The 23891-nt window shown below is 53.4% G+C and overlaps 7 protein-coding genes across 7 annotated transcripts; 2 read left to right on the top strand and 5 right to left on the bottom strand.

Moving 5' to 3' along the window:
• Positions 1-242: 242 nt before the first annotated feature.
• LTHEOB_11391 (uncharacterized protein) lies at positions 243-1387 on the top strand (the record flags this gene model as incomplete). Its single annotated transcript, XM_035508142.1, has 4 exons — positions 243-381; positions 478-870; positions 931-1172; positions 1295-1387. The coding sequence occupies 4 exons, from the start codon at positions 243-245 to the stop codon at positions 1385-1387; spliced, it is 867 nt and encodes a 288-aa protein (XP_035366468.1).
• A 560-nt stretch (positions 1388-1947) lies between these two features.
• Positions 1948-3015, bottom strand: LTHEOB_11390 (uncharacterized protein; the record flags this gene model as incomplete). Its single annotated transcript, XM_035508141.1, has 1 exon — positions 1948-3015. One exon carries the CDS (start codon positions 3013-3015, stop codon positions 1948-1950), a length of 1068 nt encoding a protein of 355 aa, XP_035366467.1.
• A 741-nt stretch (positions 3016-3756) lies between these two features.
• Positions 3757-4929, top strand: LTHEOB_11389 (Amino acid transporter; the record flags this gene model as incomplete). The annotated part of the gene is made up of 4 exons (XM_035508139.1): positions 3757-3875; positions 3933-4117; positions 4173-4549; positions 4606-4929. The coding sequence occupies 4 exons, from the start codon at positions 3757-3759 to the stop codon at positions 4927-4929; spliced, it is 1005 nt and encodes a 334-aa protein (XP_035366466.1).
• Positions 4930-7874: 2945 nt separating this feature from the next.
• Positions 7875-8418, bottom strand: LTHEOB_11388 (Arsenite efflux transporter; the record flags this gene model as incomplete). The annotated part of the gene is made up of 3 exons (XM_035508138.1): positions 7875-7942; positions 8078-8222; positions 8281-8418. The coding sequence occupies 3 exons, from the start codon at positions 8416-8418 to the stop codon at positions 7875-7877; spliced, it is 351 nt and encodes a 116-aa protein (XP_035366465.1).
• A 284-nt stretch (positions 8419-8702) lies between these two features.
• On the bottom strand, positions 8703-9822 carry LTHEOB_11387 (Arsenite efflux transporter; the record flags this gene model as incomplete). Its single annotated transcript, XM_035508137.1, has 2 exons — positions 8703-8884; positions 8940-9822. 2 exons carry the CDS (start codon positions 9820-9822, stop codon positions 8703-8705), a joined length of 1065 nt encoding a protein of 354 aa, XP_035366464.1.
• A 4223-nt stretch (positions 9823-14045) lies between these two features.
• On the bottom strand, positions 14046-20792 carry LTHEOB_11386 (Beta-ketoacyl synthase; the record flags this gene model as incomplete). Its single annotated transcript, XM_035508136.1, has 2 exons — positions 14046-20231; positions 20286-20792. The coding sequence occupies 2 exons, from the start codon at positions 20790-20792 to the stop codon at positions 14046-14048; spliced, it is 6693 nt and encodes a 2230-aa protein (XP_035366463.1).
• A 1054-nt stretch (positions 20793-21846) lies between these two features.
• On the bottom strand, positions 21847-22980 carry LTHEOB_11385 (uncharacterized protein; the record flags this gene model as incomplete). The annotated part of the gene is made up of 4 exons (XM_035508135.1): positions 21847-22246; positions 22316-22642; positions 22693-22847; positions 22906-22980. The coding sequence occupies 4 exons, from the start codon at positions 22978-22980 to the stop codon at positions 21847-21849; spliced, it is 957 nt and encodes a 318-aa protein (XP_035366462.1).
• Positions 22981-23891: the final 911 nt, after the last annotated feature.

Genomic DNA, 23891 nt, shown 5'->3' with positions numbered 1-23891 from the left:
AGAAACAGCCCACGCTCCATCAGTCTGCTGGCGCTTCAATCGCATTGCAGCCAAGCGCAGTGCGTGTCCTTCGAGCTTACGGGTTGAGTGACACCTTTACGAAAAATTTGCACCAACCAAAGGCAACATGGAACTGGCGTAGATTCGAGAGTGGTGAAGTACTTTCTAAGAGAGAGGTGGGCCAGTATGCCAGAACCTTTGGAACTGAGAGTTGGACTTTCACCCGCCAGCGCCTGCAAACCATGTTGGTTCAAGAAGCTCTGAAGGCAGACGTCAACGTCACAGTTGGCTGCAAGGTTGCCGCTATCGACGAGGAAAAGCCAGCTGTAATGCTGGAGGATGGGAGCGAGCTGAGAGCAGATATCATAATTGGTGCTGATGGTACGTCCAACTCGGGAGCAGCATCCTTCCCTTTCTTGGAGTCCGCCATTACGGCTGCTTCAGAAGTGTTGCGGATGAACTAATTTGCTTGTTTAGGTATTGGCTCTATTACACGAAAATGCATCCTACCTCAAACCCAGGGAAAGGCCGTCTACAAATTGAGCGCCTGGATGGTGAACATACCAATTCCGATCCTTCAGCAAGATCCAGAACTCCAGCCGTGTCTCGGGGATTTAAACTTCTGGTTCGGTCCCAGCCGTTCCATCACAGCAGCAACGGTTCCGGATCAGGACGCGTACAACATGACGCTTATCGTTGACCATGCCAACCACGATGCATACACTCAGGACGAAGGACAGAGTTTTGATCAGATCAAAGAATTGTTTCACGATTTCGAGCCCACGATCACGAAATTATTGTCGCACGCGCCGACTCAGGAAGGCTACCTGTGGCGCATCTCAGAAGTTCCTCCTCTGCCGACATGGATCAGTAAGAGCGGACGTGTCATTCTCCTGGGGGATGCAGCGCATGCTATGGTTCCATTCGCAGCCCAAGGCGCCTCACAGTGTGTCGAAGATGCTGGTGCTCTCGCCGAGTGCCTTTCCCGCGACGGTGCCGATCTGATGGAGCTCCTGCGCGTCTTCGAGATGATTCGGAAGCCACGTGCCGAGTCTGTTGCCGCTCGCTCCGCTGCTCGGCAGTTGATGTTTCACCTTCCCGATGGCCCTAAACAGCAGGAGCGCGATGAGAAAATGCGATTGCAGGTGCGGAGCTATGAACCGGACAAGAATGTATGGAAGGGAGAGCATATCGATGAACCGCCTGATATAAACAGTCCATTACATGATCCCTATCTGATGGGACATGATGTTATTCAATATGTGAGTTCACATAGACTCTGACAAATGTAAAGACTGACCCCATGGCTAGGCAAAGCGAGTTCTCGATCGCGAGCTTAGTTGCGCAGCGGCCTGAGAACGTGGGAACATTAAGGTACGGACAGTAAAGCGCAGTCAAAGCTCATAAAGACAGCAGGATGTGTGCTCGTCTTGCGGTCTTTTTCCCCGAATTCTGTGGTCAAGCCTGAAGGTCGAAGGTGGATCATGGGGCCATTTGGTCATTAGAATCAATACCAGTTTTTAGCACTTGCTTATTTGGACAAAACATACGCAAATTGACTTGGCGTTGTTGGGGAGGCTCGAGCTGGTTCACCACACGTGCAACTATACTGTGGGGAAAGCATCGGTTGATAGAATATGCCGGGCGCAGGCCGGGATCGGTACTTTCACGCATTTGGCATAATGTAATCAGATGAATCTAAGGTTGCTCTCTCCTTACGTCTCCATTACCCCACTGCACTTGCAACCCAGTACTCCTTCTTATCGCGTGTACCCTGTAAGCTATCTTTCGGCCGAAAGAAATTTGGAAGCGGCATGGCTTCCGAAACGTTGTTGTCGTTACCAATTGAGCAGGTAGGAATTTACTATACAAGTCATACGCTGGGAGTATTCAATTTCGCCAGCAACCCGGATTTCCCGCCCCCACTTCAAAGATTCCGGTGGGACACTAAGCACAGTAGGCATCGAAATGCGCCGTCGGATTCTGATAAGTAGTGACTCCATCCACGGTGACCACTTTCCCGTCCTGTTGAAGGCCACCTCCAGGGATGTAAATCCGGCCGTTTGCCGCAGCTGCTTGAGTCCCGTGACGGGGTACCTGCATGGTCTCCAGCTCAGTCCACGCTTGCGCCACCGTGTCGAATGCTTCAGTCTGATTGAACACTCCAGTGGTAGAGTCGGGATTGCCCTCGCCACCAAAGACGTAGAACGTGCTTCCAACAGCACCTCCGTTGATACCTCCTCGGGCCGTTGGCATGTGACCCGTGCTTGTCTCCCAGCCAGCCTCCTGGTTGGCCAAGTCGAGCTTGAAAACCGTGTCACGGTAGTTGGTCTGGTTGTACCGCCTGCCACCCACAACGTAGAAAGTATCGCCGATGACGGAGCCGGCTCCGTGCTGGCGGCTTTCGGGCAGCTCCGCGGCGGCTACTACGAGCCTCTGCCACTTGCCAGATGTCGTGTTGAAGGATATGACGGAGTCGACCGCGTCCTGGTATCCCGTCATGAGCACCGTCATCCCTCCAGCAAGGTAGATCATCTCGCCCTGTACCCCGACGATGGCGCTTCCTCTCTCCATGCCGCTCGGCATGGAAGCCAGCTGGGTCCAGGTGTCCGTCTCGACATCGTATGCGTAGCAGAGCTTGGAAGCCACCCAGTTCATGGTCACGTCAGTAGAGACAGGGCCAGGGGCCAAGCCACCGAGAAGGTACAACTTGTCATGCACTGCGGCAATGTTGGGGTGGTTGACTTTGTAAGGGGCTGGAGACACGGTTTTCCAGGTGTTGGAATCGATGTCGTAAAGCTGAAGGAGGTCGGTCGTGGTTGTCGAGCCATTTGTGGGAACGATGCCACCGAGGATGGCAATGGTTGTGTTGCCGATAGCAGTGGTGCCGTGCTCTTGGCGGGGGGTTGGAATGGAAGCAAGGTCTTCCCACTGCCCAGACTGGCAGGACGGTACGGCCCCAACGAGATTCAGCAGGCTGAGAGCAGCCAATCCAGTACTGAGTTCAGGGTGCATTATTGAGAGAGGGTGGAAGAAGAAAGAGAGAGCTTAGAGACTGAGAGACAAGCGTGTTGGAGAATGATGAGCTTTGAACCTAGACCTTGTTGTATTTATGGACTTATAAGATGACATCAAATGGTAACTACTCGCTATGCCGCGTCACCATCAATATGTGAGGCGAGACGGAAATTGCGTTCGAAGGACATCTCCCGCGCGTAGTGAAAGGTTTGAAACTACTAAGACATGGAAAGCCTAGTGACTGCGTGATTTTCACGCAGCGCACCGTGCTTACAGTGTGGTGCCTGCATTATGCGGCCGAAAAATAATGGCTCAGAGCGTCGCGTATCCATTAGGGTGGAGTAGACTCCTTTGATAGAGGCTGTTAGACTGGAGCCGGTATCGGTACTAGCGCGCTTTTAATCCTGATTCGACAGTCGCAAAGCCCCACAGCGGCAGCCGGAGCGGTCAATCTAATCAGATCGATCTGGCTCCCTGACTAAGTCCCCATTGCCCCGCTGCGCTCGCCAAAGAGTACCTGTTCTCATCGTGTGTCCCTTGTAGGTGCTATCTTTCGGCAAAAATATCCGGAAGGAGAATGGCCACTGAAACTTCCTCGCGGCTACCATTTGTGTAGAAGGCTGCTGCGAACTCTTTCATCTCGTTTGAAATGGCATTGTAGCAACACGCATATAAAGCTGCTTCTCTCTGCCTTGCAGTCTTCAGAATCAAACACTCAGTCAATTTTCCAACGACAACATGGTTTCCCCGTTCCTGGCGGCTCTGGCTCTGTCCTCTCTGGTGCTTCCTTCCATTCAGGCCAGTGTACCTGTCAAGCAAGCACCAGAATGTACGGCCCTTAACCAGAGGAAGTCATGGTAAGCATCCAAAGTTTGCAGTCCCCTGTTTTGAAAAGTGACTCACCAGTCCTCCAGGACATCGCTGTCCGATGCTGAGAAGAAGTCGTACATTGATGCTGAGCTGTGTCTGATGAACAAGCCATCCAAGCTCAATGTCACGGGCTCGAAAAATCTTTGGGGCGATCTGATGTACACACACATCAATCAGGCAAATGTCATCCACAACACTGGATCTTTCCTTCCGTGGCACCGGCTGTACAGTACGTGGCCAGAAATACAGGGATTAGCAGATTGACTAACACAAAACTCCGACAGTGCGAGTTCATGAAATCTACCTCCAGACTGAGTGTGGTTACAACGGCTCGCAGCCCTACTGGAATGAGCTCGAGGATGCGGAGGCTGGGCCGCTCAACGAGTCCGCCGTATTCGACACGGTGACAGGCTTCGGGAGTGGCAACGTCGACGCAAATGGCTGCGTGACTGATGGACCATTCGTGAATCTCACGATCCATCTCAATTTGACCAGCACCGACGCCAATCTGTGCTTGACGCGCGACTTGAATCAATCCGAGTTCAATCTTGCCAACAGCACCTACGTCGACGAGTGCCAGGCGATTGACACTTACGCGGATTCTTGGAATTGCTGGGGTACCAATCCTCATTTGGCAGGCCACTTCGGCGTTGGAGGCACCGTAAGCTACCGGCTCCATTTTACCAGAGATGCTCGATGCTAACGATTCCGGTCTAGATGCTGGATGTAGTCTCCAGCCCTGGCGATCCCCTGTTCTACCTGCACCACACAAATCTCGATCGTCTGTGGTGGAGGTGGCAGATGGTAGACTTGGAGAATCGTCTTGTCGAGATGACCGGTCAGAACGTGGCTTCAGACGAGTTCATCACAGCGATGGGTTTGGATTACCCTGGCCCGGAGTTTCTGGACTACGATGGAGATGAAGGCAACATGACAACTTTGAACCACAACCTTTGGACGTCGAATCTTCTCCCCAACGTAACCATAGCTCAAGTCATGGACCTTCGAGGGTCGCTGATTTGTGCTGAGTATATTGACTGAAAGCCGTCGACACAAAGACAGGGGCACATTCCGGATCATGGTTTATTGGGACCGCTGTGATCTCAATAGACCAGTATTTTCTGGGTTTGCCGTTAGCACTACCAACGCGGACAGGGGCTGAGGAACGGATTAGCTGAATCTAACTACTGTACCAGTCGGAGGATAGACAGAATCATGTAGCAAAACCTCTTTCAGCCTGAGTTTGCAGGGACCATAGACTTGAATATTAGGATAGAGACCTGCAATACTTGTGGTTGTTAAAGTTGTTTGCAGTCAAAACTATGCCTTTTCTTAAGACGTTTTGTTGGACAAGTGGGAAGAATAAGGAAATGCTGGTTGGGAAATGAGGCCCGCGACTGTAGTGACCTTGCCTATCCAAAGGCCTTTTCCCCTATAGCAGTTAGAGGAATTCGAGAAATATGGCAATGCCACGCTGAGGAACTCCCTCCTATAGTATGCACACTCCTAGTAGTATAAGCCAGGGTCTGGAAAACTCGAGAACAAATTGAAACAGATATCTGCATCATGATGACAGGCCGTAGCGGTCACTCCAAACTGTTCCCACCACCATCCTTTGGTGACGTTCACCTTGAATCTTTATTCAAGCGAGCCGGGTCATCAGATGGCCGAACGGTGTGGCCTTCTGGAAGGAGAAATGTAATCGTATGTGGGGCAAGGTCAAATGTCTGCGGCCCCTATTTGGAGAAATTCTTGATCAGTAATCCAGACGTGCGATAGCTGGAGCACGGAGAGATTATGCCGCGAACAAGAAATCCAAATGCAAGAGCAGATGCAGGAGGATTCCATCCTAGTCGTGTCAGCTTTTTTTTCCCGAGTTCTGCGGTTACGCCGGACGGCCGAAGGTGATTACGGCCGTATTATTGTGGTCGCCTGAACACTGCAATGCCTGCCATCCTTTGAACGTGTTATGCCAAACGCACGTAAGCTTACCTGGTAAGTAGTACTTGTTCGTCAAACCTCGGGATACGTCAATGGATATACTTTGATGTTCTGTCATGGATCGCTGGAGAGAAGCTGCTGGCCTAACCAGGCGGCTATTCAAATAGCCGGGCTCGATCGATCCCCTCACTCTTCCTGTCCCACAATCGGCGATTTTCATCGGTGAAGATTAGACTTCTCCGGATTATGGCACCGGTTTTCTCTCTCCGACTTCGGTTCGGCACTTTTTAAAATCCATTTATTGGTGAGCAACCAGGGCATGGATCCGTACAGCTACGGGTACAACCGCGCCACAGCGGACGACGCGTATATGAATGCGTCGACGGTCGTGGCGTCGCTCGTTGATATGGTGTCGAAGAATGGGAATCTGCTGCTCGATATCGGACCCCGCGCGGACGGCTCGATCGTCGACCCTGGTGCGGTAACGTTTCCTAAAGCGGAGTTCAACACGAAAGCGACGGTCTTGCGTTGGAGTAAGCGTCTGTGTACTGATTTAGTCATCTTGCTTGGAATGAAACATTGGGTCCTAATGAGGCTTGCAACGACGGAAACCATGAGGCCCGTCGGATTCTCTTTCTCTTTCGTATTTGTTTTTCGTGACTCACCACCGCCTGTTGATTCCACCTTCCCGACCGAGTTTCCACATTTCTGGGATCGTACAGAATGTTTCTATTGTGTAAACCGTTGCTACGGCCGTCTTAAAGGCGAAACACCTGGAAAGTGGGAGCAATTTCCGGGTGGTTCTTTTCGGGATGACGAGGGCAGTTCGCACAATTCCTGGTGGCCAGACGCACCGCATCACTGACGAATGACTCTGAGCCGCCCATGCTGAGAGTCGCCTGCTTGTCGGTAAGTGGCTGAATACCCTCCGACCAGACGATGTAGCCAGTGTACGTGGTGTTACTTACGTCCTCCTTTGCGTAGGCGCGAAGCCTGCAGGCCCAACCAAAATGCGAACAGAATATCCCAATTATGGAACGCCGTCTTATGTCGTCTAACAGATTAGAGGGGGATTCGACACCTTGAAATGCAGCGGCTACAGCTCACTCGCTAGTCTTGGAGGATTTGCATAGTTGGGGTTAACATGTACGCGTCGGAATGCATGTTCATAGGAAAGAAGCTTATGAGTCTGTGAAGGGGAGGAAGGATGCGATTCGTAGATTTAGCCGGCAGTAGTGTGCACCTATTGATGGCAAACTACATTAAGCCTAATCGGGTAATAACGGGGGTGGGAAACGCGACTCTGTGGTCTAATCGATAAGCAATGCCTGCCAGCCTGCTCCTCAGTTGCCTGCGCCATTCCTGAGCCGACACGCACTTGTACAGCTTTGCTCACTAGATGGGAGCTTGTTTTGAGTACACAGTCGACGTGCTTCCCCACACTTTAAACGCTTTGAGCTTCGCACGTCTTGCTGGATAGTATACGTCCCGCGGCTCAGTCTATACCATCCACCAACATACTAGTCGTGTGTAAGACAGAGCAGCCTCGCAATCGGGCACTGCGAGACAGTAAGCCGCATGACTGCGCCTGGGCATGTGGTCAGGTTGTATTGAGAGCCCTGCTTCGGCAACAGTCGCCAGCCCCGCGTGTTTGGTCACACACACACTCCTGTGCAGTGCCACCACATGGCAGTCAGCAGAGCGGCGAGGGAGGAGTAAAAAACGCAAGGGTTGATAAGATGAATATGAGGCACCAAAGTAAGAGCGCAGCACAAGGCTGAGAAAAATCTTGGCTTTTTTCGGGGGTTTCGCGATGCCCCGCAACCCCGCTCGTTCCCAATCCCTCAACTGCATTGCAGCGATTGTGCTACCTCTCGTCATTAGTAATGCTACAGATTCTGCATGATACGCACGGGCCGTCTATGTAGCATGAAAAGTAAAAAAAGAAAAGAAAAGAGGTAGAGTGAAGTACTAAAGCGGATGAAGCGGCGTCTATGTCTGGAATTGCTCCCCACAAGTAAAAATAGTAGATTTCTAACAGATGATCATGATGAATCGTAAGGAGATTCATCCCTCATGATATAGACCTCACCAGCGAGGACGCCACAACCGACTACCATACAGATCGCAATGATAGGGAGATTCACACGGGCAAAGTCGAGACTTTTCGCATGAATGTGTTTCCTGGCAAGAATGTCCCGCCACAAAAGCCCAGCAAGAGACGCGCTGAAGGCTGCACTGAACGCACCGTAGTTAACGCCGATAGCCATGCTGTACACTGTTGCCCAGAATGTTCGATTGCTGAGGGCAACGCCTTCCGCGCGGTGGATCTCTTGCCATGCCTGAATTACGCGGGACAGAAGGATGGTAGCACCGATGTTTGTGCCTGCAAACTAAATAACAGCATGACGAGTCAGTCAGCCATACGCAAGCCCAAATATAGACACTTACATTGCATAAGATGACTGAAAGTAAACCCATGCCGCCAATGGCTCCCATCGTGCTCGTCTTGCTCACCCAATGGTACCAGCCGTATGCGAATACTGGAACCCAGCCTTTGGTGACCAAGGCTTGAACGAGAACAAACATGGAGAATGCGAAGGGCACGAGTGCGAATGGCAGGTGCCCCAAAACAGCTGTGGCTGTGGGAAAGGTCTCCTGAGACCACCTGTACGTATCCGCGATGAGGGAGACGAGAGTTTGCGGTCCCTGCTCCTGCTCACACAGTCCAGATATCACCTCGTGTTTGCCTTGCTCTTCCATTTCCACCGGGCGCTTATCCTTATCTGTCTGCTCACACGGCCGAGGTGTCACTTTGTGTTTGATTAGGTCTTCGATGTCCGCCGGCAGCTTCCCCTCGTCTGTTTGTTCCACTAATGTTGTTCCTGATGACGCCTCCGAGGATGATCCAGACTTTGCTTCTCGCTCTTCAACTTGAATACCATCTTTCGGCTGGCCATCTTGTAGCTTATCAGCCGCTTGAGGAACCATCTCAATAGCATTCTCTCCCTTTTCAATGTCATGAATACAATCAACAGCACGGCCTTGGCTTCGTCTTTGAACTTCTCGCGAAATCGCCTCGGCTGAATCAGGTTTGCATGCTGTGGTACCATCTTGATGTTCTTGCGTGTCCTTCTCTTTCCTTTCTCTTTCGCTGTGAGCGTGTTCAACCTCCTCACGACCCTTGCGAGCGATATAGCGTGTCTCCTCACGATGCCACCATCCGAACGCGATATCCCAGCAGAACATGACGAATGCGGCGGGCAAAGTAACCCAGAAGACAGCGTGTTTCCCAGTTCTGGAACTCGCAGCGTCGAGAGCCAGGAGCGTGATAAGTGTGGCGGCCATGATGACAGCTCCGAACGCTGCGCCTCCTTTGTCTATGAAAGGGTTCATGATCTCCTCGAGAGAGAGGCGTTTCCCCGTTTCTTCGTTCTCGGGATCGTCCTCTTGCTCCTCCGCCATTCCTTTCGCATGAGGGATGTTCGGATTCACAGGCTTCTTGTCTTTCGCTTCTGGCGGGAGCTCGTGCATCTTGATCTTTGGGGGAATGAGACTCTCATTCGCGAAGATGATGTAAAGTAAGAAAGGGAAGAGAACGATGCCCGTAACAGTGACGGGAACTATCATGTTCGCCGTGTAGTCAATAAACTTGATGTTGAAAGCACCCGCCAGCACGAGATTCGTCGGATTGGACGAGACGAGGATTGCTGAGGCAATGTTGGCCACGGCGAATTGGCTGAAAATCCACGCCCTTGGGTGCTTGATGTTGCTTGAAACCCGGGTCATGTAGGCGAGAAACGCTGTGCCCGAAAGTATGATGGGATCGTTTCCGATGAAGCTAGCCAGGCCGAAGAAGAATGCATAGAGGTAGAAGAAAAGTTTGTGCCCAACATCTCCTCCCCATTGAAGCACCCTAAATGCCAAGTACCTAATCAAGCCGGATGCGTCGATTGAGATGGCGATGTATGCCAGCGACAAAAAGAAGAGCATAATGTCGATTGGAGAGATGTTGTTTGCCCCGATAGTACCGTCGTGAACTTCTTGTCGGCCGATAGCCTTGATAGCAAGCAAGAATAGATCTGCTATCAGTGGTGCTGTTACGAAGTTGAAGGGCAATTGGACTTTTACAAACAATCCAGGTTTGCTTATTGGAGCATCGTGTGAGCTCTTTTTCCTTGGAGCTATTATTTTTAAAGCACTGAGGATGTTCAGAATTGTATCTGAAAGTAGCCGAGGGATATAAACCGGGAGCGAAAACGGAAAAACGACAATGATATCTATTCAAGAGGAAGACAGTTAACAAAGTAACATTTCGCAGACTTCTGGTGTACATACTAGTAATGACGAAAACTATGAGCGTGACGATTGATCTCCAATTCCTTATGCGACTGGTATCCAGATCTTCTGCCATTTTGGAGTCGATGTGTAACAGAGAGGAGGCAAAAAACCTCGATAGCTTCAGCAAGTGGTCGCAGCAGCGTCGTCTTATGGCTGGCTGCTGAGATGCAAGGAGGCTCAAAATGACACTCTAGAGTAGTGCATCCCATGTACCATGCGTCATGAATAACGCATGATAAGAGTGGCGGTAAAGAATAGGATGAGGCAGGCACTGCTTATGGGTTCCGTCGGCTGGTGTGTCGGCTCGGCATTGCGGGGCTGGGTTGAGCCCTATCGCACAGGGAAGACATGTGTGAAGGCCTAATCGCGCGCCTTGCAGCCTCGACGCCTTGGTATTTATGGTGACAACCCAGAGTCGTATTTGATCTGCTGCCGCCTCCCTCACCGGGCGCTGTAAGCGCTATCGCTAGGCCATGTATTGATCACAACACCTCGTTATGCAGTGTAACCAACCGGAGCCCATGTAATTCGCTAGTTTTCCCGGCGGCCATCGCCGATGTAATGCGGGGCTGCATCAAGGTTTCGTCAAATATGCGGACGCAGCCGCGAAGAGCGAATGGTGAACTTATCCATCATGCATGCATAATAAAATAACTCACTGGTGCGAGGTTTGTACCCGTTACAAACGATCCTCCAAGTCTACTGTAAAAGCAGAAAGGCCAAAAAAATTTAAATTTGTCTCAAATCTCGATACGAACATACAATAAATACCATCAACATACGGAAATGCTCTTTACAATAATTGAGCCGCATAAGCTAGACACAGTATCCCAAACATAAGTAAGCTTAGCATTGGGCTGGAAGCTGATGGCTGGCTTGAACATCGATGATTGGCTTGGACAGTCCATGCGCGGAGCACACGAGCAGCTTCCCAAAACGAGGAAACGAATCGCTTTCTTCATATGCCCTGACAACCACTTGGTGCTACCAGCTAAGCCTCATCAGCTCTGCGTCAGCCATGGCAAGGCTGCTTTTGATGCTTATTTCAACCTGAGCAAGCCGATGCCAAATCCACTGACCGCTCTTTATTAGGACCCACAGTGGATACATCGGACCATCAAGCAGACAAAAGAACAAATCAGACAACACTTACGCCCCTGTAAGGGCTGACTCGCGTTACTGAGGCTTTTAGCATCTGTACTCGACTCCAAACGTGAGACGGACGAAGAGCTATGCCGCCTCTGCCCTCGCCCCTGCTACTAACCACTCCCGTTACTCGAGACCCTGCCATTGCTGTTAATTCGTCGCACCCAGCCGCAAATTCTACCAGTGATGCTCTACAGGTCATATGTGCCTGGCCAGTATCAGGGCAGTATGGACCGGGTTCGAGGATGTTGTGAGTTCACTTTCTGAGCCTAAGTGCCTAATCTGACATCTCTTGTCGTTCTAGATACTATGTTCTGGTAGCAGTCTGTGTACTTGCTCGAAGAACTGCATGGCTGAAAGATGTTTGCCTGGCAGCCGCATTACTATTCCCTGCCGTTGCTGCCATTCATGGCATTGTGCTGGCAGCAGTACATGTCGATGGTAAGTTTACCAAGGCCATGTGGATTCATCGCTGACACATCTATCTCTAAGGTGCTGTTGATATGGATGTCTACGGGGCTTTTCAGCTCTGCTCAATAGGCATCTTGGCCGCTCAGGTCACCGTCAGGAACTCTGAGACGTACTTCAAAGCCCCTGGGCGAAACAGCATTTTCTTATGGACTGGCCTTATTCTAGCTGGTGAGTACCGTTTAAGTCAGTTTCACCAACATCTGGTATTGACTTACATGTCTCCAAAGGGTTGCTAAGCCTGACGGTTGAGTTCTACAGAGCCCAACCGTCCAACTGCCTGCATGACGACCGTGGAAACCCGATATCTCCTCACGCTGCCAACTTTCCTTATAACGATGATCCCAAATGTAACCTCACTTGCTCTGTGGAGAGAGGTCCCCACTCTCCCCTGCGCGACGGCTCAGCCAATGAGATATTTGTGATTCCCGCGCCAGACAAGATCACGTTCGGTACAGCTATGCTTCTCGCAGCTGCATGCTGCATCCCCGCCGTTCTTTCCTTAATGTGGATTTGGTACAAGATTCTCCAGATGAATTGGGACACCCGCTTCGGTGAGGGGAATGATAGTGAGCGGTTCAAAGGCATAAACGGTGCCACTGTTCATGAGATGAAGACGGTCAATGAGAAGATTAGGAAATTCCTGGTTGGTGTCGAGTTTCTGGTTTTCGGCTCTGCGGTATTAGCTATCATCATCGTTGGCGAGTGGAATTTTTTCAGCGCCCAAGTCAGGTATCAGACGGAACCCATAGCCAGTATAGGTAGGCCGTAACCCTTGTTCATGGAATTTGCAGATGGCTAATAAAATGTCCTCCGACGATGTTTAGGTCAATGGGCACCCATTGTTGGCACCGGTCTCGCTGCCTATGGATCCTTGTACGTTTATCTCGCAAAATATCTGGAACAGCGAGCAAAGACAACGACAGCTGGGCAGGACTCTGATCGCTTGTTGGAAGGTGGCGATTACGGTACACAACTAACCCAAGTGCCGTCCATCTCTATCGCCGCCCCGGCTCCTGCCCACTTTGCCCGCCAACATTCCGATGATGCAGTGCCACCTACAAGTGATAGAAGAGCAAGCGATGCATACCAAGGCCATCGACGCAAAGTGGCTGACGCGTTGAATGCATTCGGGAGCTACTTCAGTAACACACCGCATGAAACGTTTGACGATTCCGAGTTCAGAGAAGGAAACGCGCGCCAATATCCTCAGGTTCCAGGGGAGTTGGAACGAAACGATCAGCTGCTTCGGATTATGAGAAACTGGGATGCAGACAACGATGGCACCCGTAGTATGCGCGAACAGCGATCGAGAGCGGCTAGCGTCAGTAGGGATCCTTCCTCTGGCCTTGGTGCTGAAGGAGGCTTGTCCACACGGAGAATACGGCCAGTGCTGCCGCTACAGTCTCAAAATCATCTTTCACCTCAAGCACCAGACCTACAAAGTGCTGCTACATCTTCGCGTCTTGTCTCGACCGGAGATACGCAACAATTACGACGGGGCACCGTTTGAGTCAAAAGCGGGGAATCTTGCACGAGTTCAACATTTTGAATGTGCTGCTGTGTAATCTATCGGCGTTTTAGCTCCTGTTCGCATACCCATTGTTTTGTCTCACAGGTTCTGGTATGGGCGGCTGGTAATTTGCTTGTAGTTTCACCATTCTATTGTAAGACTTGCGTTGTTATACAACAGTAATCCACGGGCATGTTTCCAATCGAGATTTAATTCTAAATTAACGTTAGAAACACTAGTAGCCGTTTCGTCTAGATATTTATTTATTTATTTATTTAGTTTATCATCTCTCTTAAGCCGCTAGCTATTAGAGACGGCGCCGAAGCGCGCTACGTAGAGGTTTTTATATTTCTACTTAATAGAAGAAGTAATTTAGTTTCTTTAAGTAGCTAGCTTATTAGCTAGTAAAATTATTTTATTAAGTTAAGACTATTTTAGCGAGTTTGCTAGCGTAGAAAGTTTATAAACCGTAGTCTAGTTATTTACGTAGATTTAGAAAGTTTATAAACCGTAGTCTAGTTATTTACGTAGATTTAAATATTTTTATCTTTAAAGTCTTTATTAACGACGATTTATAAAGCTTAAATAAGTTCTTCTATCTCGTCGTTATATATTATACTTTTTACTCTAATATCGTCTAGATATATACGATTCTCTAACCGTATTTCTACTAGAAATACGATAGAACTCTTATACTAGATTAGATTAGAAGGAAGTTAAATTTTATAGACCTAACCCTATAATATATCTATATCTTAGCACCTAAAATCAACCTGAAAACCTTCTCCTCTATACAGTTCCCGCTCCCGCTCCACTCGACCCTCCCGAACCCAGCTTCCAGCAACTGCGTACGCCAGTGCTCTTCATTAGCGAGTACATAGTCCCGCGCATCGTCGAAGCGCCACCACCCGTCGAGCAGGCCGAAGACGCAGTCCAGCCATCTCAGTGGTCGCGTCAGCTCGAGCAGGCACAGTGTCCCCCCTCCGGGACGCAGCAGTCGGTACAAGTTTCTGCACGAATGCGGCAGCGAGCGCGTCGCGTGGATACAGTTGGAGGAGACGACGAGGTCGCATGCGGCGAGCAGGTGCGCGGGGAGCGTCTCGGCCTCGATGTCAAGCACCGAGAAGTCCATGTGCCGCTCCACCACCGACGCGCCGTACCGCGCCTGGAACCTGCGCTTGGACGCGCTGACCAGAGCGGCGGAGATGTCGGTGAAGACGTAGCAGAAGCTCGGCGGCTCCTCCTCCCCTGAAGACGGCGACGACGACGACGACGACGACGAGGCCAGCAGCAGTTCCTCCAGCAGGGCGTGCGTCGTGCCACCCGTCCCGGCGCCTACCTCGAGGATGCGGAGAGGCTGCTGCTGCTGCTGCTGCTGCTGTTCGCTTTGCTGTGTTCGCTGTTGTTGTTGTTTGCGGTTCTGCAGCACCCGCTGCAGGAAGGCGCGCAGCATGGCCGTGCCCGTCGCAAAAAGGGGCGACGAGACGTACACGTCCTCGAGCAGTGCGCGCGCTTGCGCACTGTCGAACAGCAGCTGTAGTGCGTCGGCCGCGCCCGTCAGACACGCCGCGAGACGGGGGCCAGTCACGGCGAGCAGTGAGTGCTCCGGGGTGTACCGTGGGAACGCCGCGAGGATGGCGGCTTGCAGTGATGCTGCTGTCGCGGATGGAGCTGGGACGGCGGTGCGGACCAGTGAGGAGCCGCCGCTGCTGCCGTCGCCAGAGCGGATAGCCAGGCCGGCGTCGCAAACGAAATCGAGCAATACGGAAACGAGCCTGGCGTGCTTGGGGAGATGGGGGATGGGCGGGAGGACGGCGCCGGCGGGGAGGGCGTGGAGGTCACAACCCAAAGCGCTGAAGCCTTCGGAAACGTAGGCCAGCGCGAGGGAGTCCTGCGCAGGGTGCACGTCTGAGAAGAATCCTGCCCATCCCGTCTGCCGGGCGAACTGCACGTAGTTCTTTTTGATGTGCCCGAACTCAGCCAAGGCTTGTAGGATGAAGTGTGGTTCTGAAGAAACACTGGGGCTGCCCGTGTTGGAGTCGATGGAGGTAGAGTAGTGGTTCCGGTGGGCTGACACAATCGCTTTTGAGTTGGTCATCGTGGTGGTCGCCAGGCCACGTGTCAGCTGCCCTGTTGTGTCTTCACGGCCAATAATGTCGAGGAGGTCTGAGAAGGTGCACCTTTCGTCTATTTCGAGCAGTTTTGGCCTCTTCCCGAACATGCTCTCCATATCCGATTTGAGCTGGATGGCGACCAGTGAGTCCATTCCCATATCCCCAAGAGGCATGTCCTGAGAGATTCCGTCCGGACAATTTAGGTGCTCTGCGAGTAGGTTCGACAACCTGACAGCAATCAGCTCTTGGTCGAATGTCTCAACACTTGCTGGAGTTGTAGGAGGTCCGGACGAGTCCTCAGCTTCGCTCAAGCAGAGTTGTGGGACCGGAGACACAACAGCGAGCCGAGGATGTAATGTCGAGCAGATTTCCTGGCATAGACTGTCAAAACTCTTATCTTGGTCGAAGTATTGCCGCACGGGGATCTCGGCTGAGAAGGTGTCTTTGATCCTCGCTTGAAGTTCGATGGCACTCAGTGAATCCACCCCAAGATCACTGAGGCAAGTCGTTTGGTCGGTGCCTTCACATGAGACTCCAGTTACTTCATGGAGAAGGGCCTTGACGGTGGCGTGCACTTCGAAAGCCAGGCTGCTTGACCTTTCTTGTGCCCGGGGTTTCGGCGTAGTCGGCAGGGCCTCCGGGTCTACAAAAGACGAGCACACGTCCACAGTACCCATTAGCTTCTTTTCGTTTCCATTCATGGCTTCCAGCGCTTTTTTCAAAGAGGTCTCAGGAACCGCAGAGAAGCTTGCACCCAGGATTGCTAGGAAGAGTGTCTTTTGGCGTGCATTGAACACAAATATGTCGCTCAGAACAGTCGCGTCACTTTTCGGATTCAATTTTGAGTAGACTGTCCACGGTCCTTGCGACGCCGATTCTTCTTGGTCTCCACAACCGGCTTGTGGAATGATGGCGTCAATGCCGTTGCAGATGTATATTTTGTCGCTTTGACAGGCGCCCAAAACGCCGGCATGGAGTTCTGCCACAAGAAGGAAGTTGTCAAAGGTTGGTGGATTGAGCGCTGTGCCTGCATAGCCCTGGGAAGCGATCTCGGGCATGGTAACGTCACCCACAGCCTCGAGGCCTCTCGAAGTGACGGATTGGATTCCAAAGTAGGCGTCACTGTAGATGGCGACTCGGCCCAAGACCTTCTTGACGAATGCACCGTGTACAGCCGATGCCTCGGGATCCTGGCGCAGGCGCAGGCATCGCTCATAGTCCACCAGGCGGAGGATCAGCTGCCGGTGCGGTTCGACGGTGGGGGCACGACCTGGCTCCGGCAGTTTGATGATGCCCGAGGCTTGAAGTCTAACATGTTCGTCGTCGTCTAGGGCGTTGCTGCTCACGGCGAATTTCCAGCTACAGTGTGAGTGCTTCTGGAGCGTCAGGCGAAGCCGGCGTCTCGGGTCAAGGCCAAAGGGCGCGTGCAGCTTGAGCTGCTCCACCTCCAACGAAAGGTTTGCGGGGCTTCCGGAGAGGATGGCTATGGCACGCGCGGCTGACTCCAACCACGTCGATGCAGGGCTCAGAGTGTGGCCGAGGACGGTTCTTCCGCGGACCAAGGCTGAGTATTCGTCGCTGTGCTGGTTGATGGTGAATTCTGCCGTCTGGGCATCGCCATATCCAGAAAACGACAGCAGTTTCGGGCTTTCCTGCGGCTGCTCCTGGCAGTTCGGTCTGGTGAGCTCCTCATGCCTGTGGATGTACTCGAGCCAGTGATGCGTCTTTTGGAACTGGTACGAAGGCAGCTCCAAGGACGCAAAGCAGCTTCTTTGGGAGGGATGGAACGGCCAGAACTGCACCCGAACTCCCTCGTTCCAGAGGCCGAGAGTCGTGTCTGCCAGCGACTGTGTAGGCTCCGGGCCGTGCAGCCCCGCGGTGTAGAAACGATGAGACGAGGGGCTTCCGGACTTGGCGAGGGTGCGGCGAGCCATGCTCACGGCGGCGGATCCAGAGCCAGCCTCCAGCCAGATGCACGAGCCAAGCTCTTCGTCGACCCGGGCGATGGCGTCAGCAAAATACACGGGGTCCCGGGACTGTTGTGCCACCATATCCGGCGTGACGGTGGCCCAGCTGCTGCCATCAGTCTTGGAGCAGGCCTCGATCGGAATGGCTGCAGGGAGGAATTCGAGGCCCTGGAGTAGCGCTCGGTAGTCGTCCATGATGGAGTCCACCATCTGGGAGTGAAAACCGTGCGTGATAGCCAGTCGCTTGACGCAGTGACCACTGGAGCGCGCGGCCTCCTCGAAGGCGGCGACGGCTGCGTCGGGCCCGACGACGACGTGGTCGGAGGGGGAATTGTAGCAGGCAACTTCGATGCTGCTGTGCGACTGGGCGGCCAGTGCCTGCACCGTGGCGGCGTCGGCAGCCACGCTGAGCATGCAGCCGCGCTCGGCGCCCCAGCGGCGTTGAATCAAAGCCGCGCGGCCCGAGATCATCTTCACGGCGTCGTCGAGGCTGAGCGCGCCGGCGACGCAGAGAGCCGTCAGCTGTCCGAGACTGTGGCCAACCAGCTTCTTGACCTGCAGCCCGGCATCGAGCCACGACCGTGCGGATGCATACTGCAGCGCGAACAGCATGCAGTGGAGGTCGGCCAGGTCTTCTATCGGCTCCGTGCCGAAAATGCGCGGGAAGAGGCTGTGCAGGCCTGCAGCTTGCAGGGCCCGGTCGCAGCGAGCCAGGTGGTGCTGGAGCAGGACCGAGCTGCGCCATGCTTCTTCGCTGAGCCGGACGCGATGCCCCGTCTGGCCGGCGAAGAGAAGCACCACGGGCTTGGGGCTGTCCGGAGCCTGCAGCGCAGCGTCGTCCAGGCCGTCGAGGCAGGCTTTTAGTTCCTCAATAGACTGGGCGGCGAAAGTCCTGCGGTGACGGAGCCGGGGGTTCTGCCGCTGCGCCAGGTGGAAGGAAATGCTCGCAACCAACGAGGCTCCATCGGCCGCGTGCTGGGCCTCAACGAAGTCGGCAAGAGCGCGGCACTGCCGGCGCAGGCTGTCTGCAGAATGAGCAGCAATCAAAAACGGGTACTTGAGCACTCCTGCGGGGAGCGACGCCGTCACGGGCTGCGCGGGCGGAGGCTGGCACACGACCATGGCAGCATTGCTGCCAGACGCGCCGTAGTTGTTGACGCAGGCGGCGCGGAACGCCTCGTGCCACGGCTGCAGTTGCTGTGGGATTTCCATGGCCGCGCTGTCCAGCGCGATGGCCGGGTTCGGCACGGCGAAGCTTGCCTGCGGCGGGATCTGGCGGTGCTGCAGCATCAGCAGGACCTTGACGAGCGCCGCCACGCCGGACGCGGCCTCGCTGTGCCCGATGTTGCCCTTGACCGACGCGAGCCGCAGCGGGGGCAACGACGACGCCCGCCGCGGGGCGCCAAAGACGGCGCGGATGCTCTCGCACTCGACGGGATCGCCTCGCTGCGTGCCCGTGCCGTGCGCCTCGACGTACGAGACGTGTAGCGGGTGCATGCCGGCCGTGGCCAGCACGCGGCGGTACAGGGCGCTCTGCGATGCGGCCGAGGGAACCGTGATGGCCGAGCTGCCCTTGTTGGTGTTGACTGCCGACGCGGCCAGCACGCCGAGCACGCGGTCACCGTCGGCCACGGCCGCCGAGAGGCGCTTGAGCAGCACGAAGCCGCCGCCCTCGCTGCGGCAGTACCCGTCCGCAGCCGCATCGAAGGGCCGGCACTGCCCGCCCGAGGCGCTCAGGAACGCGGCGCCGCCCAGGTCCTGGTGTGACCGCGGGCTGGCCATCACGTTCACGCCGCCCGCCAGCGCCATGGCGCATTCGCCCGACTGCACTGCCTTGCACGCCATGTGCACCGCCACAGCCGACGACGAGCACGCCGTGTCGACCACCAGCGCTGGCCCGGTCCACCCGAAGAAGTGACTGATGCGCCCGGCCGCGAAGGCACGCGCCGTGCCCGTGAAGGAGAAGGCCGTGGGCGCCCGCGCGCTGACGTTGTCGGCGTAGTCGGACGATGAGACGCCGACGAAGCAGCCCACGTCGTCGCTCGCCGCTCCGCACGGACCGAAGTACTCGGCCGATTCCAGCGCCTCGTAGGCAAGCTCGAGCGCGATGCGGTGCTGCGGATCCATGTACAGTGCTTCGCGGGGCGACTTGCGGAAGAAGCTGTGGTCGAAGGAACCCGTCGTCTCCAGGTAGTTGCCCCGAAACGCTTCCGGCTCCTCGTCGTTGCTCTTTCTCGATGAGTATCCCCTCTCGCCGGGCGGCCCTCCTGCCGTCGATTTCCCGGTCCGTATCGTGTCCCAGAACTGGGGCAGGCTTTCCGAGCCAGGAAACCGGCAGGAGGCGCCGACGATGGCGATGGCTTGGTCAGGGTAATCGTAGGGCATTCCGACCACGGGACGGATCAGCCGCAGCGACAGAGAACGGGGGACGCAGTCGACCGGGCCCAGGAGAAGCGCTCGGCGCTTGCTTTTGGGGAGCTCAGTAGCTTCCTGGGCCATTGCCGCCACCGACGACGTCATGGTGGCGTGCCAATCGGCCTGTTTGACCAGGATGCAACACAAAGCCATCTCGTGGAGCGGCATTTCGTCCGTCAATACCTTCCCGCTGTCGTTTCGCCGCAGTGGCACCAGCGGAAGGCGGCCTTTGGGGAACCGGAACATGGGCTCGGCTGCGCAGAGGTCGACCAGCTTTTTGAACGCCATCTCATGGTGCGGGTGGTGGTAACGGCCCCGCAGGTCAAGCTGCTTGGTCGCAATCCCCTTCTCTTCTAGGCGGCGTATCAGCGCCATGCCCACCGACTTGGGTGCCGTGATGGTTGCGGTTGACAAGTCAGTGGTGACAGCCACGTAAGCCTGCGTTGCAAGTCAGCCGGCGGCCCGCTTCCATCCATCTCGGAGCACACGTACCTGGGGGTAACTGTCGAGCACATCTTCAAAAATTTCCCTTCCCCTGTCGCCCTCGGCCGGCGACCACCGTGCACTCACGCAGAGCGTCGGTTCCGACGCCTGCACATCGTCAAGATCGACGAATGCTCCGACACACAAAGCCAGCCGTATAGCGATAGCGCCGTGTCTGGCCACCTCTGCTCGCGTCTGCGAGCATGCCAATGCCGTGGCTGAGAGCAGCCCTATGCACAGCCCTTGGATGCCCCCGTCGCGAACCCCTTTCAAGGCATCCAAATGCGCGTCCCCTTCTCCATCCGTTAGTTGACCGTCATGGCCATGCTTCAGGTAGGTCATGTACTCCAGAATGTGAGCCAGAACCGTTAATACCGCCAACAGCGTGTTACCCGTGGTCGCTTCTGTAAATGGCAGAGCAGAGGAGTTGTCGCTTGTGATCCAGTCCGCCAAACCCTGCAGAAGAGGTGCCGCTGCAACACGTTCGAGAGAGGGTTCCGTTGCGACTAGAAGCATCCAGACCTCGGGAAGTTCTGTTAATTCTTGCCGGAAGCCTTGGAGGTCTGGATCGTTGACCAAAATTGAGCGGAGTCGAGAGAGATATGTTGCGTCAGGGGTTCCCATTTGTGACCCGCAAACAATTAGGTTTGGCGACTCTGCCGCCATGCTTGCTGCCCGGAATTTCAGAGAGTTCGAAAGAAACAAAGATAAATGCGAACTTGTCTGACTGTCGCTCCAACGCACAGACGCGGTGCGAAGCGAACTTGCGGTCCAATGAAAAGGCGTGAAGGTTTGTGTGGAGGAATCTCGAATCTGCCTCACGAGAGGCCGTGGCGATTGACCTGTCAAGAACAAGCCTGTTTGCAAGATGGCAAGGGCACTAGCTATAGATGGACAAGACTTGCAGAGAAGAGGATATAGACATTGGGTAGCTCCATACAATGTGCACGGATAACATCGTTTACGCGCAATAGTTATTTTTGGCTACGGCTCATCTTAATCAAGTAACAAGACGAGGAGCCGCAATAGTGCTAAAGTCGCCGATGCACCCCACACTATGTAAACACCGAACTGTTGGAAGCCGACCGCAATTTGGGGGCCAATGCTATTCCTATTCCTTCCCGCCTTTCGGAATCGGCCGGGGTCCGGCAAAGGGGGACAAGCGTTGATCAGTGCACTTTGAATCGTTCCACCAGTTCTATCATTCGACGAAAATCCATGTTTTGTGAATACCCTAAATAGCCAATAGAAGCATCTAAAGGTATTTAAAGACAGGGCAAAGGGTCTAATGCCAATATTGCCGCACCCTGTTTTATTAGTAATATAAGCAATAATCTTAGCTCTTTATTAGTAGAGTCTTTACGAGAGAGAGTAGTAGTTCTGGCCCGCTATAATAGCTCTCAAGAATAATTCTTACTATAAAAGAGATTATGCTAAGGTTTTTAAAGGCTCGTCTGTAAAAAAAAAAAGAGGAGAAGAAATATAGTTCCTTTCCATTGTGCTTTAGCTGCTTAAGTACCAGATCTAAGCGATAGATCAACTAGCCCGTCCTCCGTTGCAACAGCATCTATCATGGTTCGACGTGGGTCTTGAGCCCGACTATTTCCAAGACCCGGTCGATCCCCCCGACATAATCGATTTCCCCGCTCATTTCCTCTGCCATCTCTCTTGCCTTAGCCATTAGATCCTCGAGCCTCTGCTCGCAATATTCGAACGAGCCGGTCGACGCGATGTACTGGATTGCAAACCGTTTGACGTCGTCGTCCTCCGTGCGCTGTTGGAGGATGCTGGACAGCTGGATGTTCGCTGGGTTCGAGCGAATACTGTGGATGATTGGGAAGGAGAACTTTCCCTCGGTCAGGTCTTCACCAAACCCTTTGTTCTTTGTGTATGCGTCACTTTGCAGATTGAGGTAGTCATCACGAATCTGAAAAATAATTCCCAGCACGTTGACGATAGGAACGAAGTCTCTGAAAAGCAGCAAAAGGACGACATTAGTATTGCATCTTCCCTCCCAGCGGATTGGAGTTTCAACTCACTGATCAGTTTCGCTGGCCATCTGCATCAGCTTGACCGCCAGCCTGAAAAGTCCCCCGGTCTTGTTGGACACCATCTTGAGGTATTCCTCTTCAGTCGGACAGGTGAATGAGTCCCTCCAGTAGAGGTCCATACCCTGCCCTCGGTGCAGATTCAGTAGCTCTTCAGTGAAGATCTCAAATGCACGAGCGTTTCCCAGCTTTGGAAGTTCTTGCTGCGCTAGGAAGAATGCATAGTTGGCAGCGTTAATCGTTTGGGCAACTCCGAAGATGCTGTGCGCGACGGGGAGTCCACGACGCAGTTTAGAGGAATCCTGGATGTCGTCAATTCTAAAATGTCGTCAGCAAGCGTACTCGCATGTCCTTTAACGCCGGCATACAAAAGGGATGCAGTATGCAGAAACTCTACGATGCGTTTGATGACATCCAGCTTTTCTTCGGGTGTCTGCAACCATTCATTGAAGGCTGAGATGATCTTGCCTCTGACGTCCTTGCCAGAGTTCCGAAGAAGATAGCTCAATGGAGCACGAATAACCTATACGAATGTTAGAAAAAGTACAGAACGAGCGGCTAATCTCAGTGAATTGAAGTACCTCTTCGTCATTGGTCACAAACTTAGAATCCATCACTGGGAAAGACTGCTTTTCCATGATCTTTACACACGGCATTTGGTGGAGGAGGAAGTAGTTGCTGTCTTGAAAGGAGGTTTTTATGATAGAGAATATACCCAGGCTGCGCTGATGTTGAAATGGGATAGAGTAATTCTCTGCGGGGCAGGCTACCAAGAGTGCAATAATATACGTCAAGGTGAGGCTGAACCCAATAGAGATCGTCTGTAGTGGGAAGATATGCAGAAGGTCTTCGCACTTCGACAGTTTAGAGTTGCCGCAAACTAAGCACCGTGTCAGAACTCTGGGGAACATATTCGCCGAATAAGCATCCTCTTGCTCAATTCCATATTTCGGTATGTAAAGCATTCGGCGCTTAGGTGATCTGCCAAGGCGATCCGTTGTGCAAGCGATTCAACGTTCAGGGGATCCACTGCGTAAGCGATTCGGCGTTCAAGCGATCCTTTGAATAAGCGATTCGGCCGCCGAGGGGCCATATCACAACACAACGGAAAGACCCGCGAAATTGGATATTGAATATGACAAGATCCTACGCCGAACGGATTTACATCCCGAAGCATTCACCTATCAAATACGATTCTATATACTTTGATAAATGGATGAGGATAAGGTGACTTGCCGCAATAATTCTTCATCTTTTATCTTGTTCTCTAAACTTCGAGGCTGCCAGCGCGCGGTAAAGACTATTTTGTTCTCGAAACTGCTCTTTTGATCCTCCTTTCACGCCTAGACACCCGGATATATTGATCACGGAACTCTCGAATATGAATGCCGCCGACGTAGCCCAAGCACCTCCCGAGTACCAAAATGTCGCCTGGATTGCAGACGCTTGCAAACTGTTGATGGGGGTCGGTTGGATGACGAACTACATCGGCATGATCTACAAGTCGTTCCAGGAGAAGACCTACTGCATGTCATTGATGCCACTCTGCTGTAACTTTGCGTGGGAG

Source organism: Lasiodiplodia theobromae, assembly GCF_012971845.1.
Source record: "Lasiodiplodia theobromae strain AM2As chromosome Unknown scaffold_48, whole genome shotgun sequence".
Classification (NCBI taxonomy): domain Eukaryota; kingdom Fungi; phylum Ascomycota; class Dothideomycetes; order Botryosphaeriales; family Botryosphaeriaceae; genus Lasiodiplodia; species Lasiodiplodia theobromae.
The sequence above is the reverse complement of the archived record's forward strand: the minus strand, read 5'-3'. Positions and strand labels throughout refer to the sequence as shown.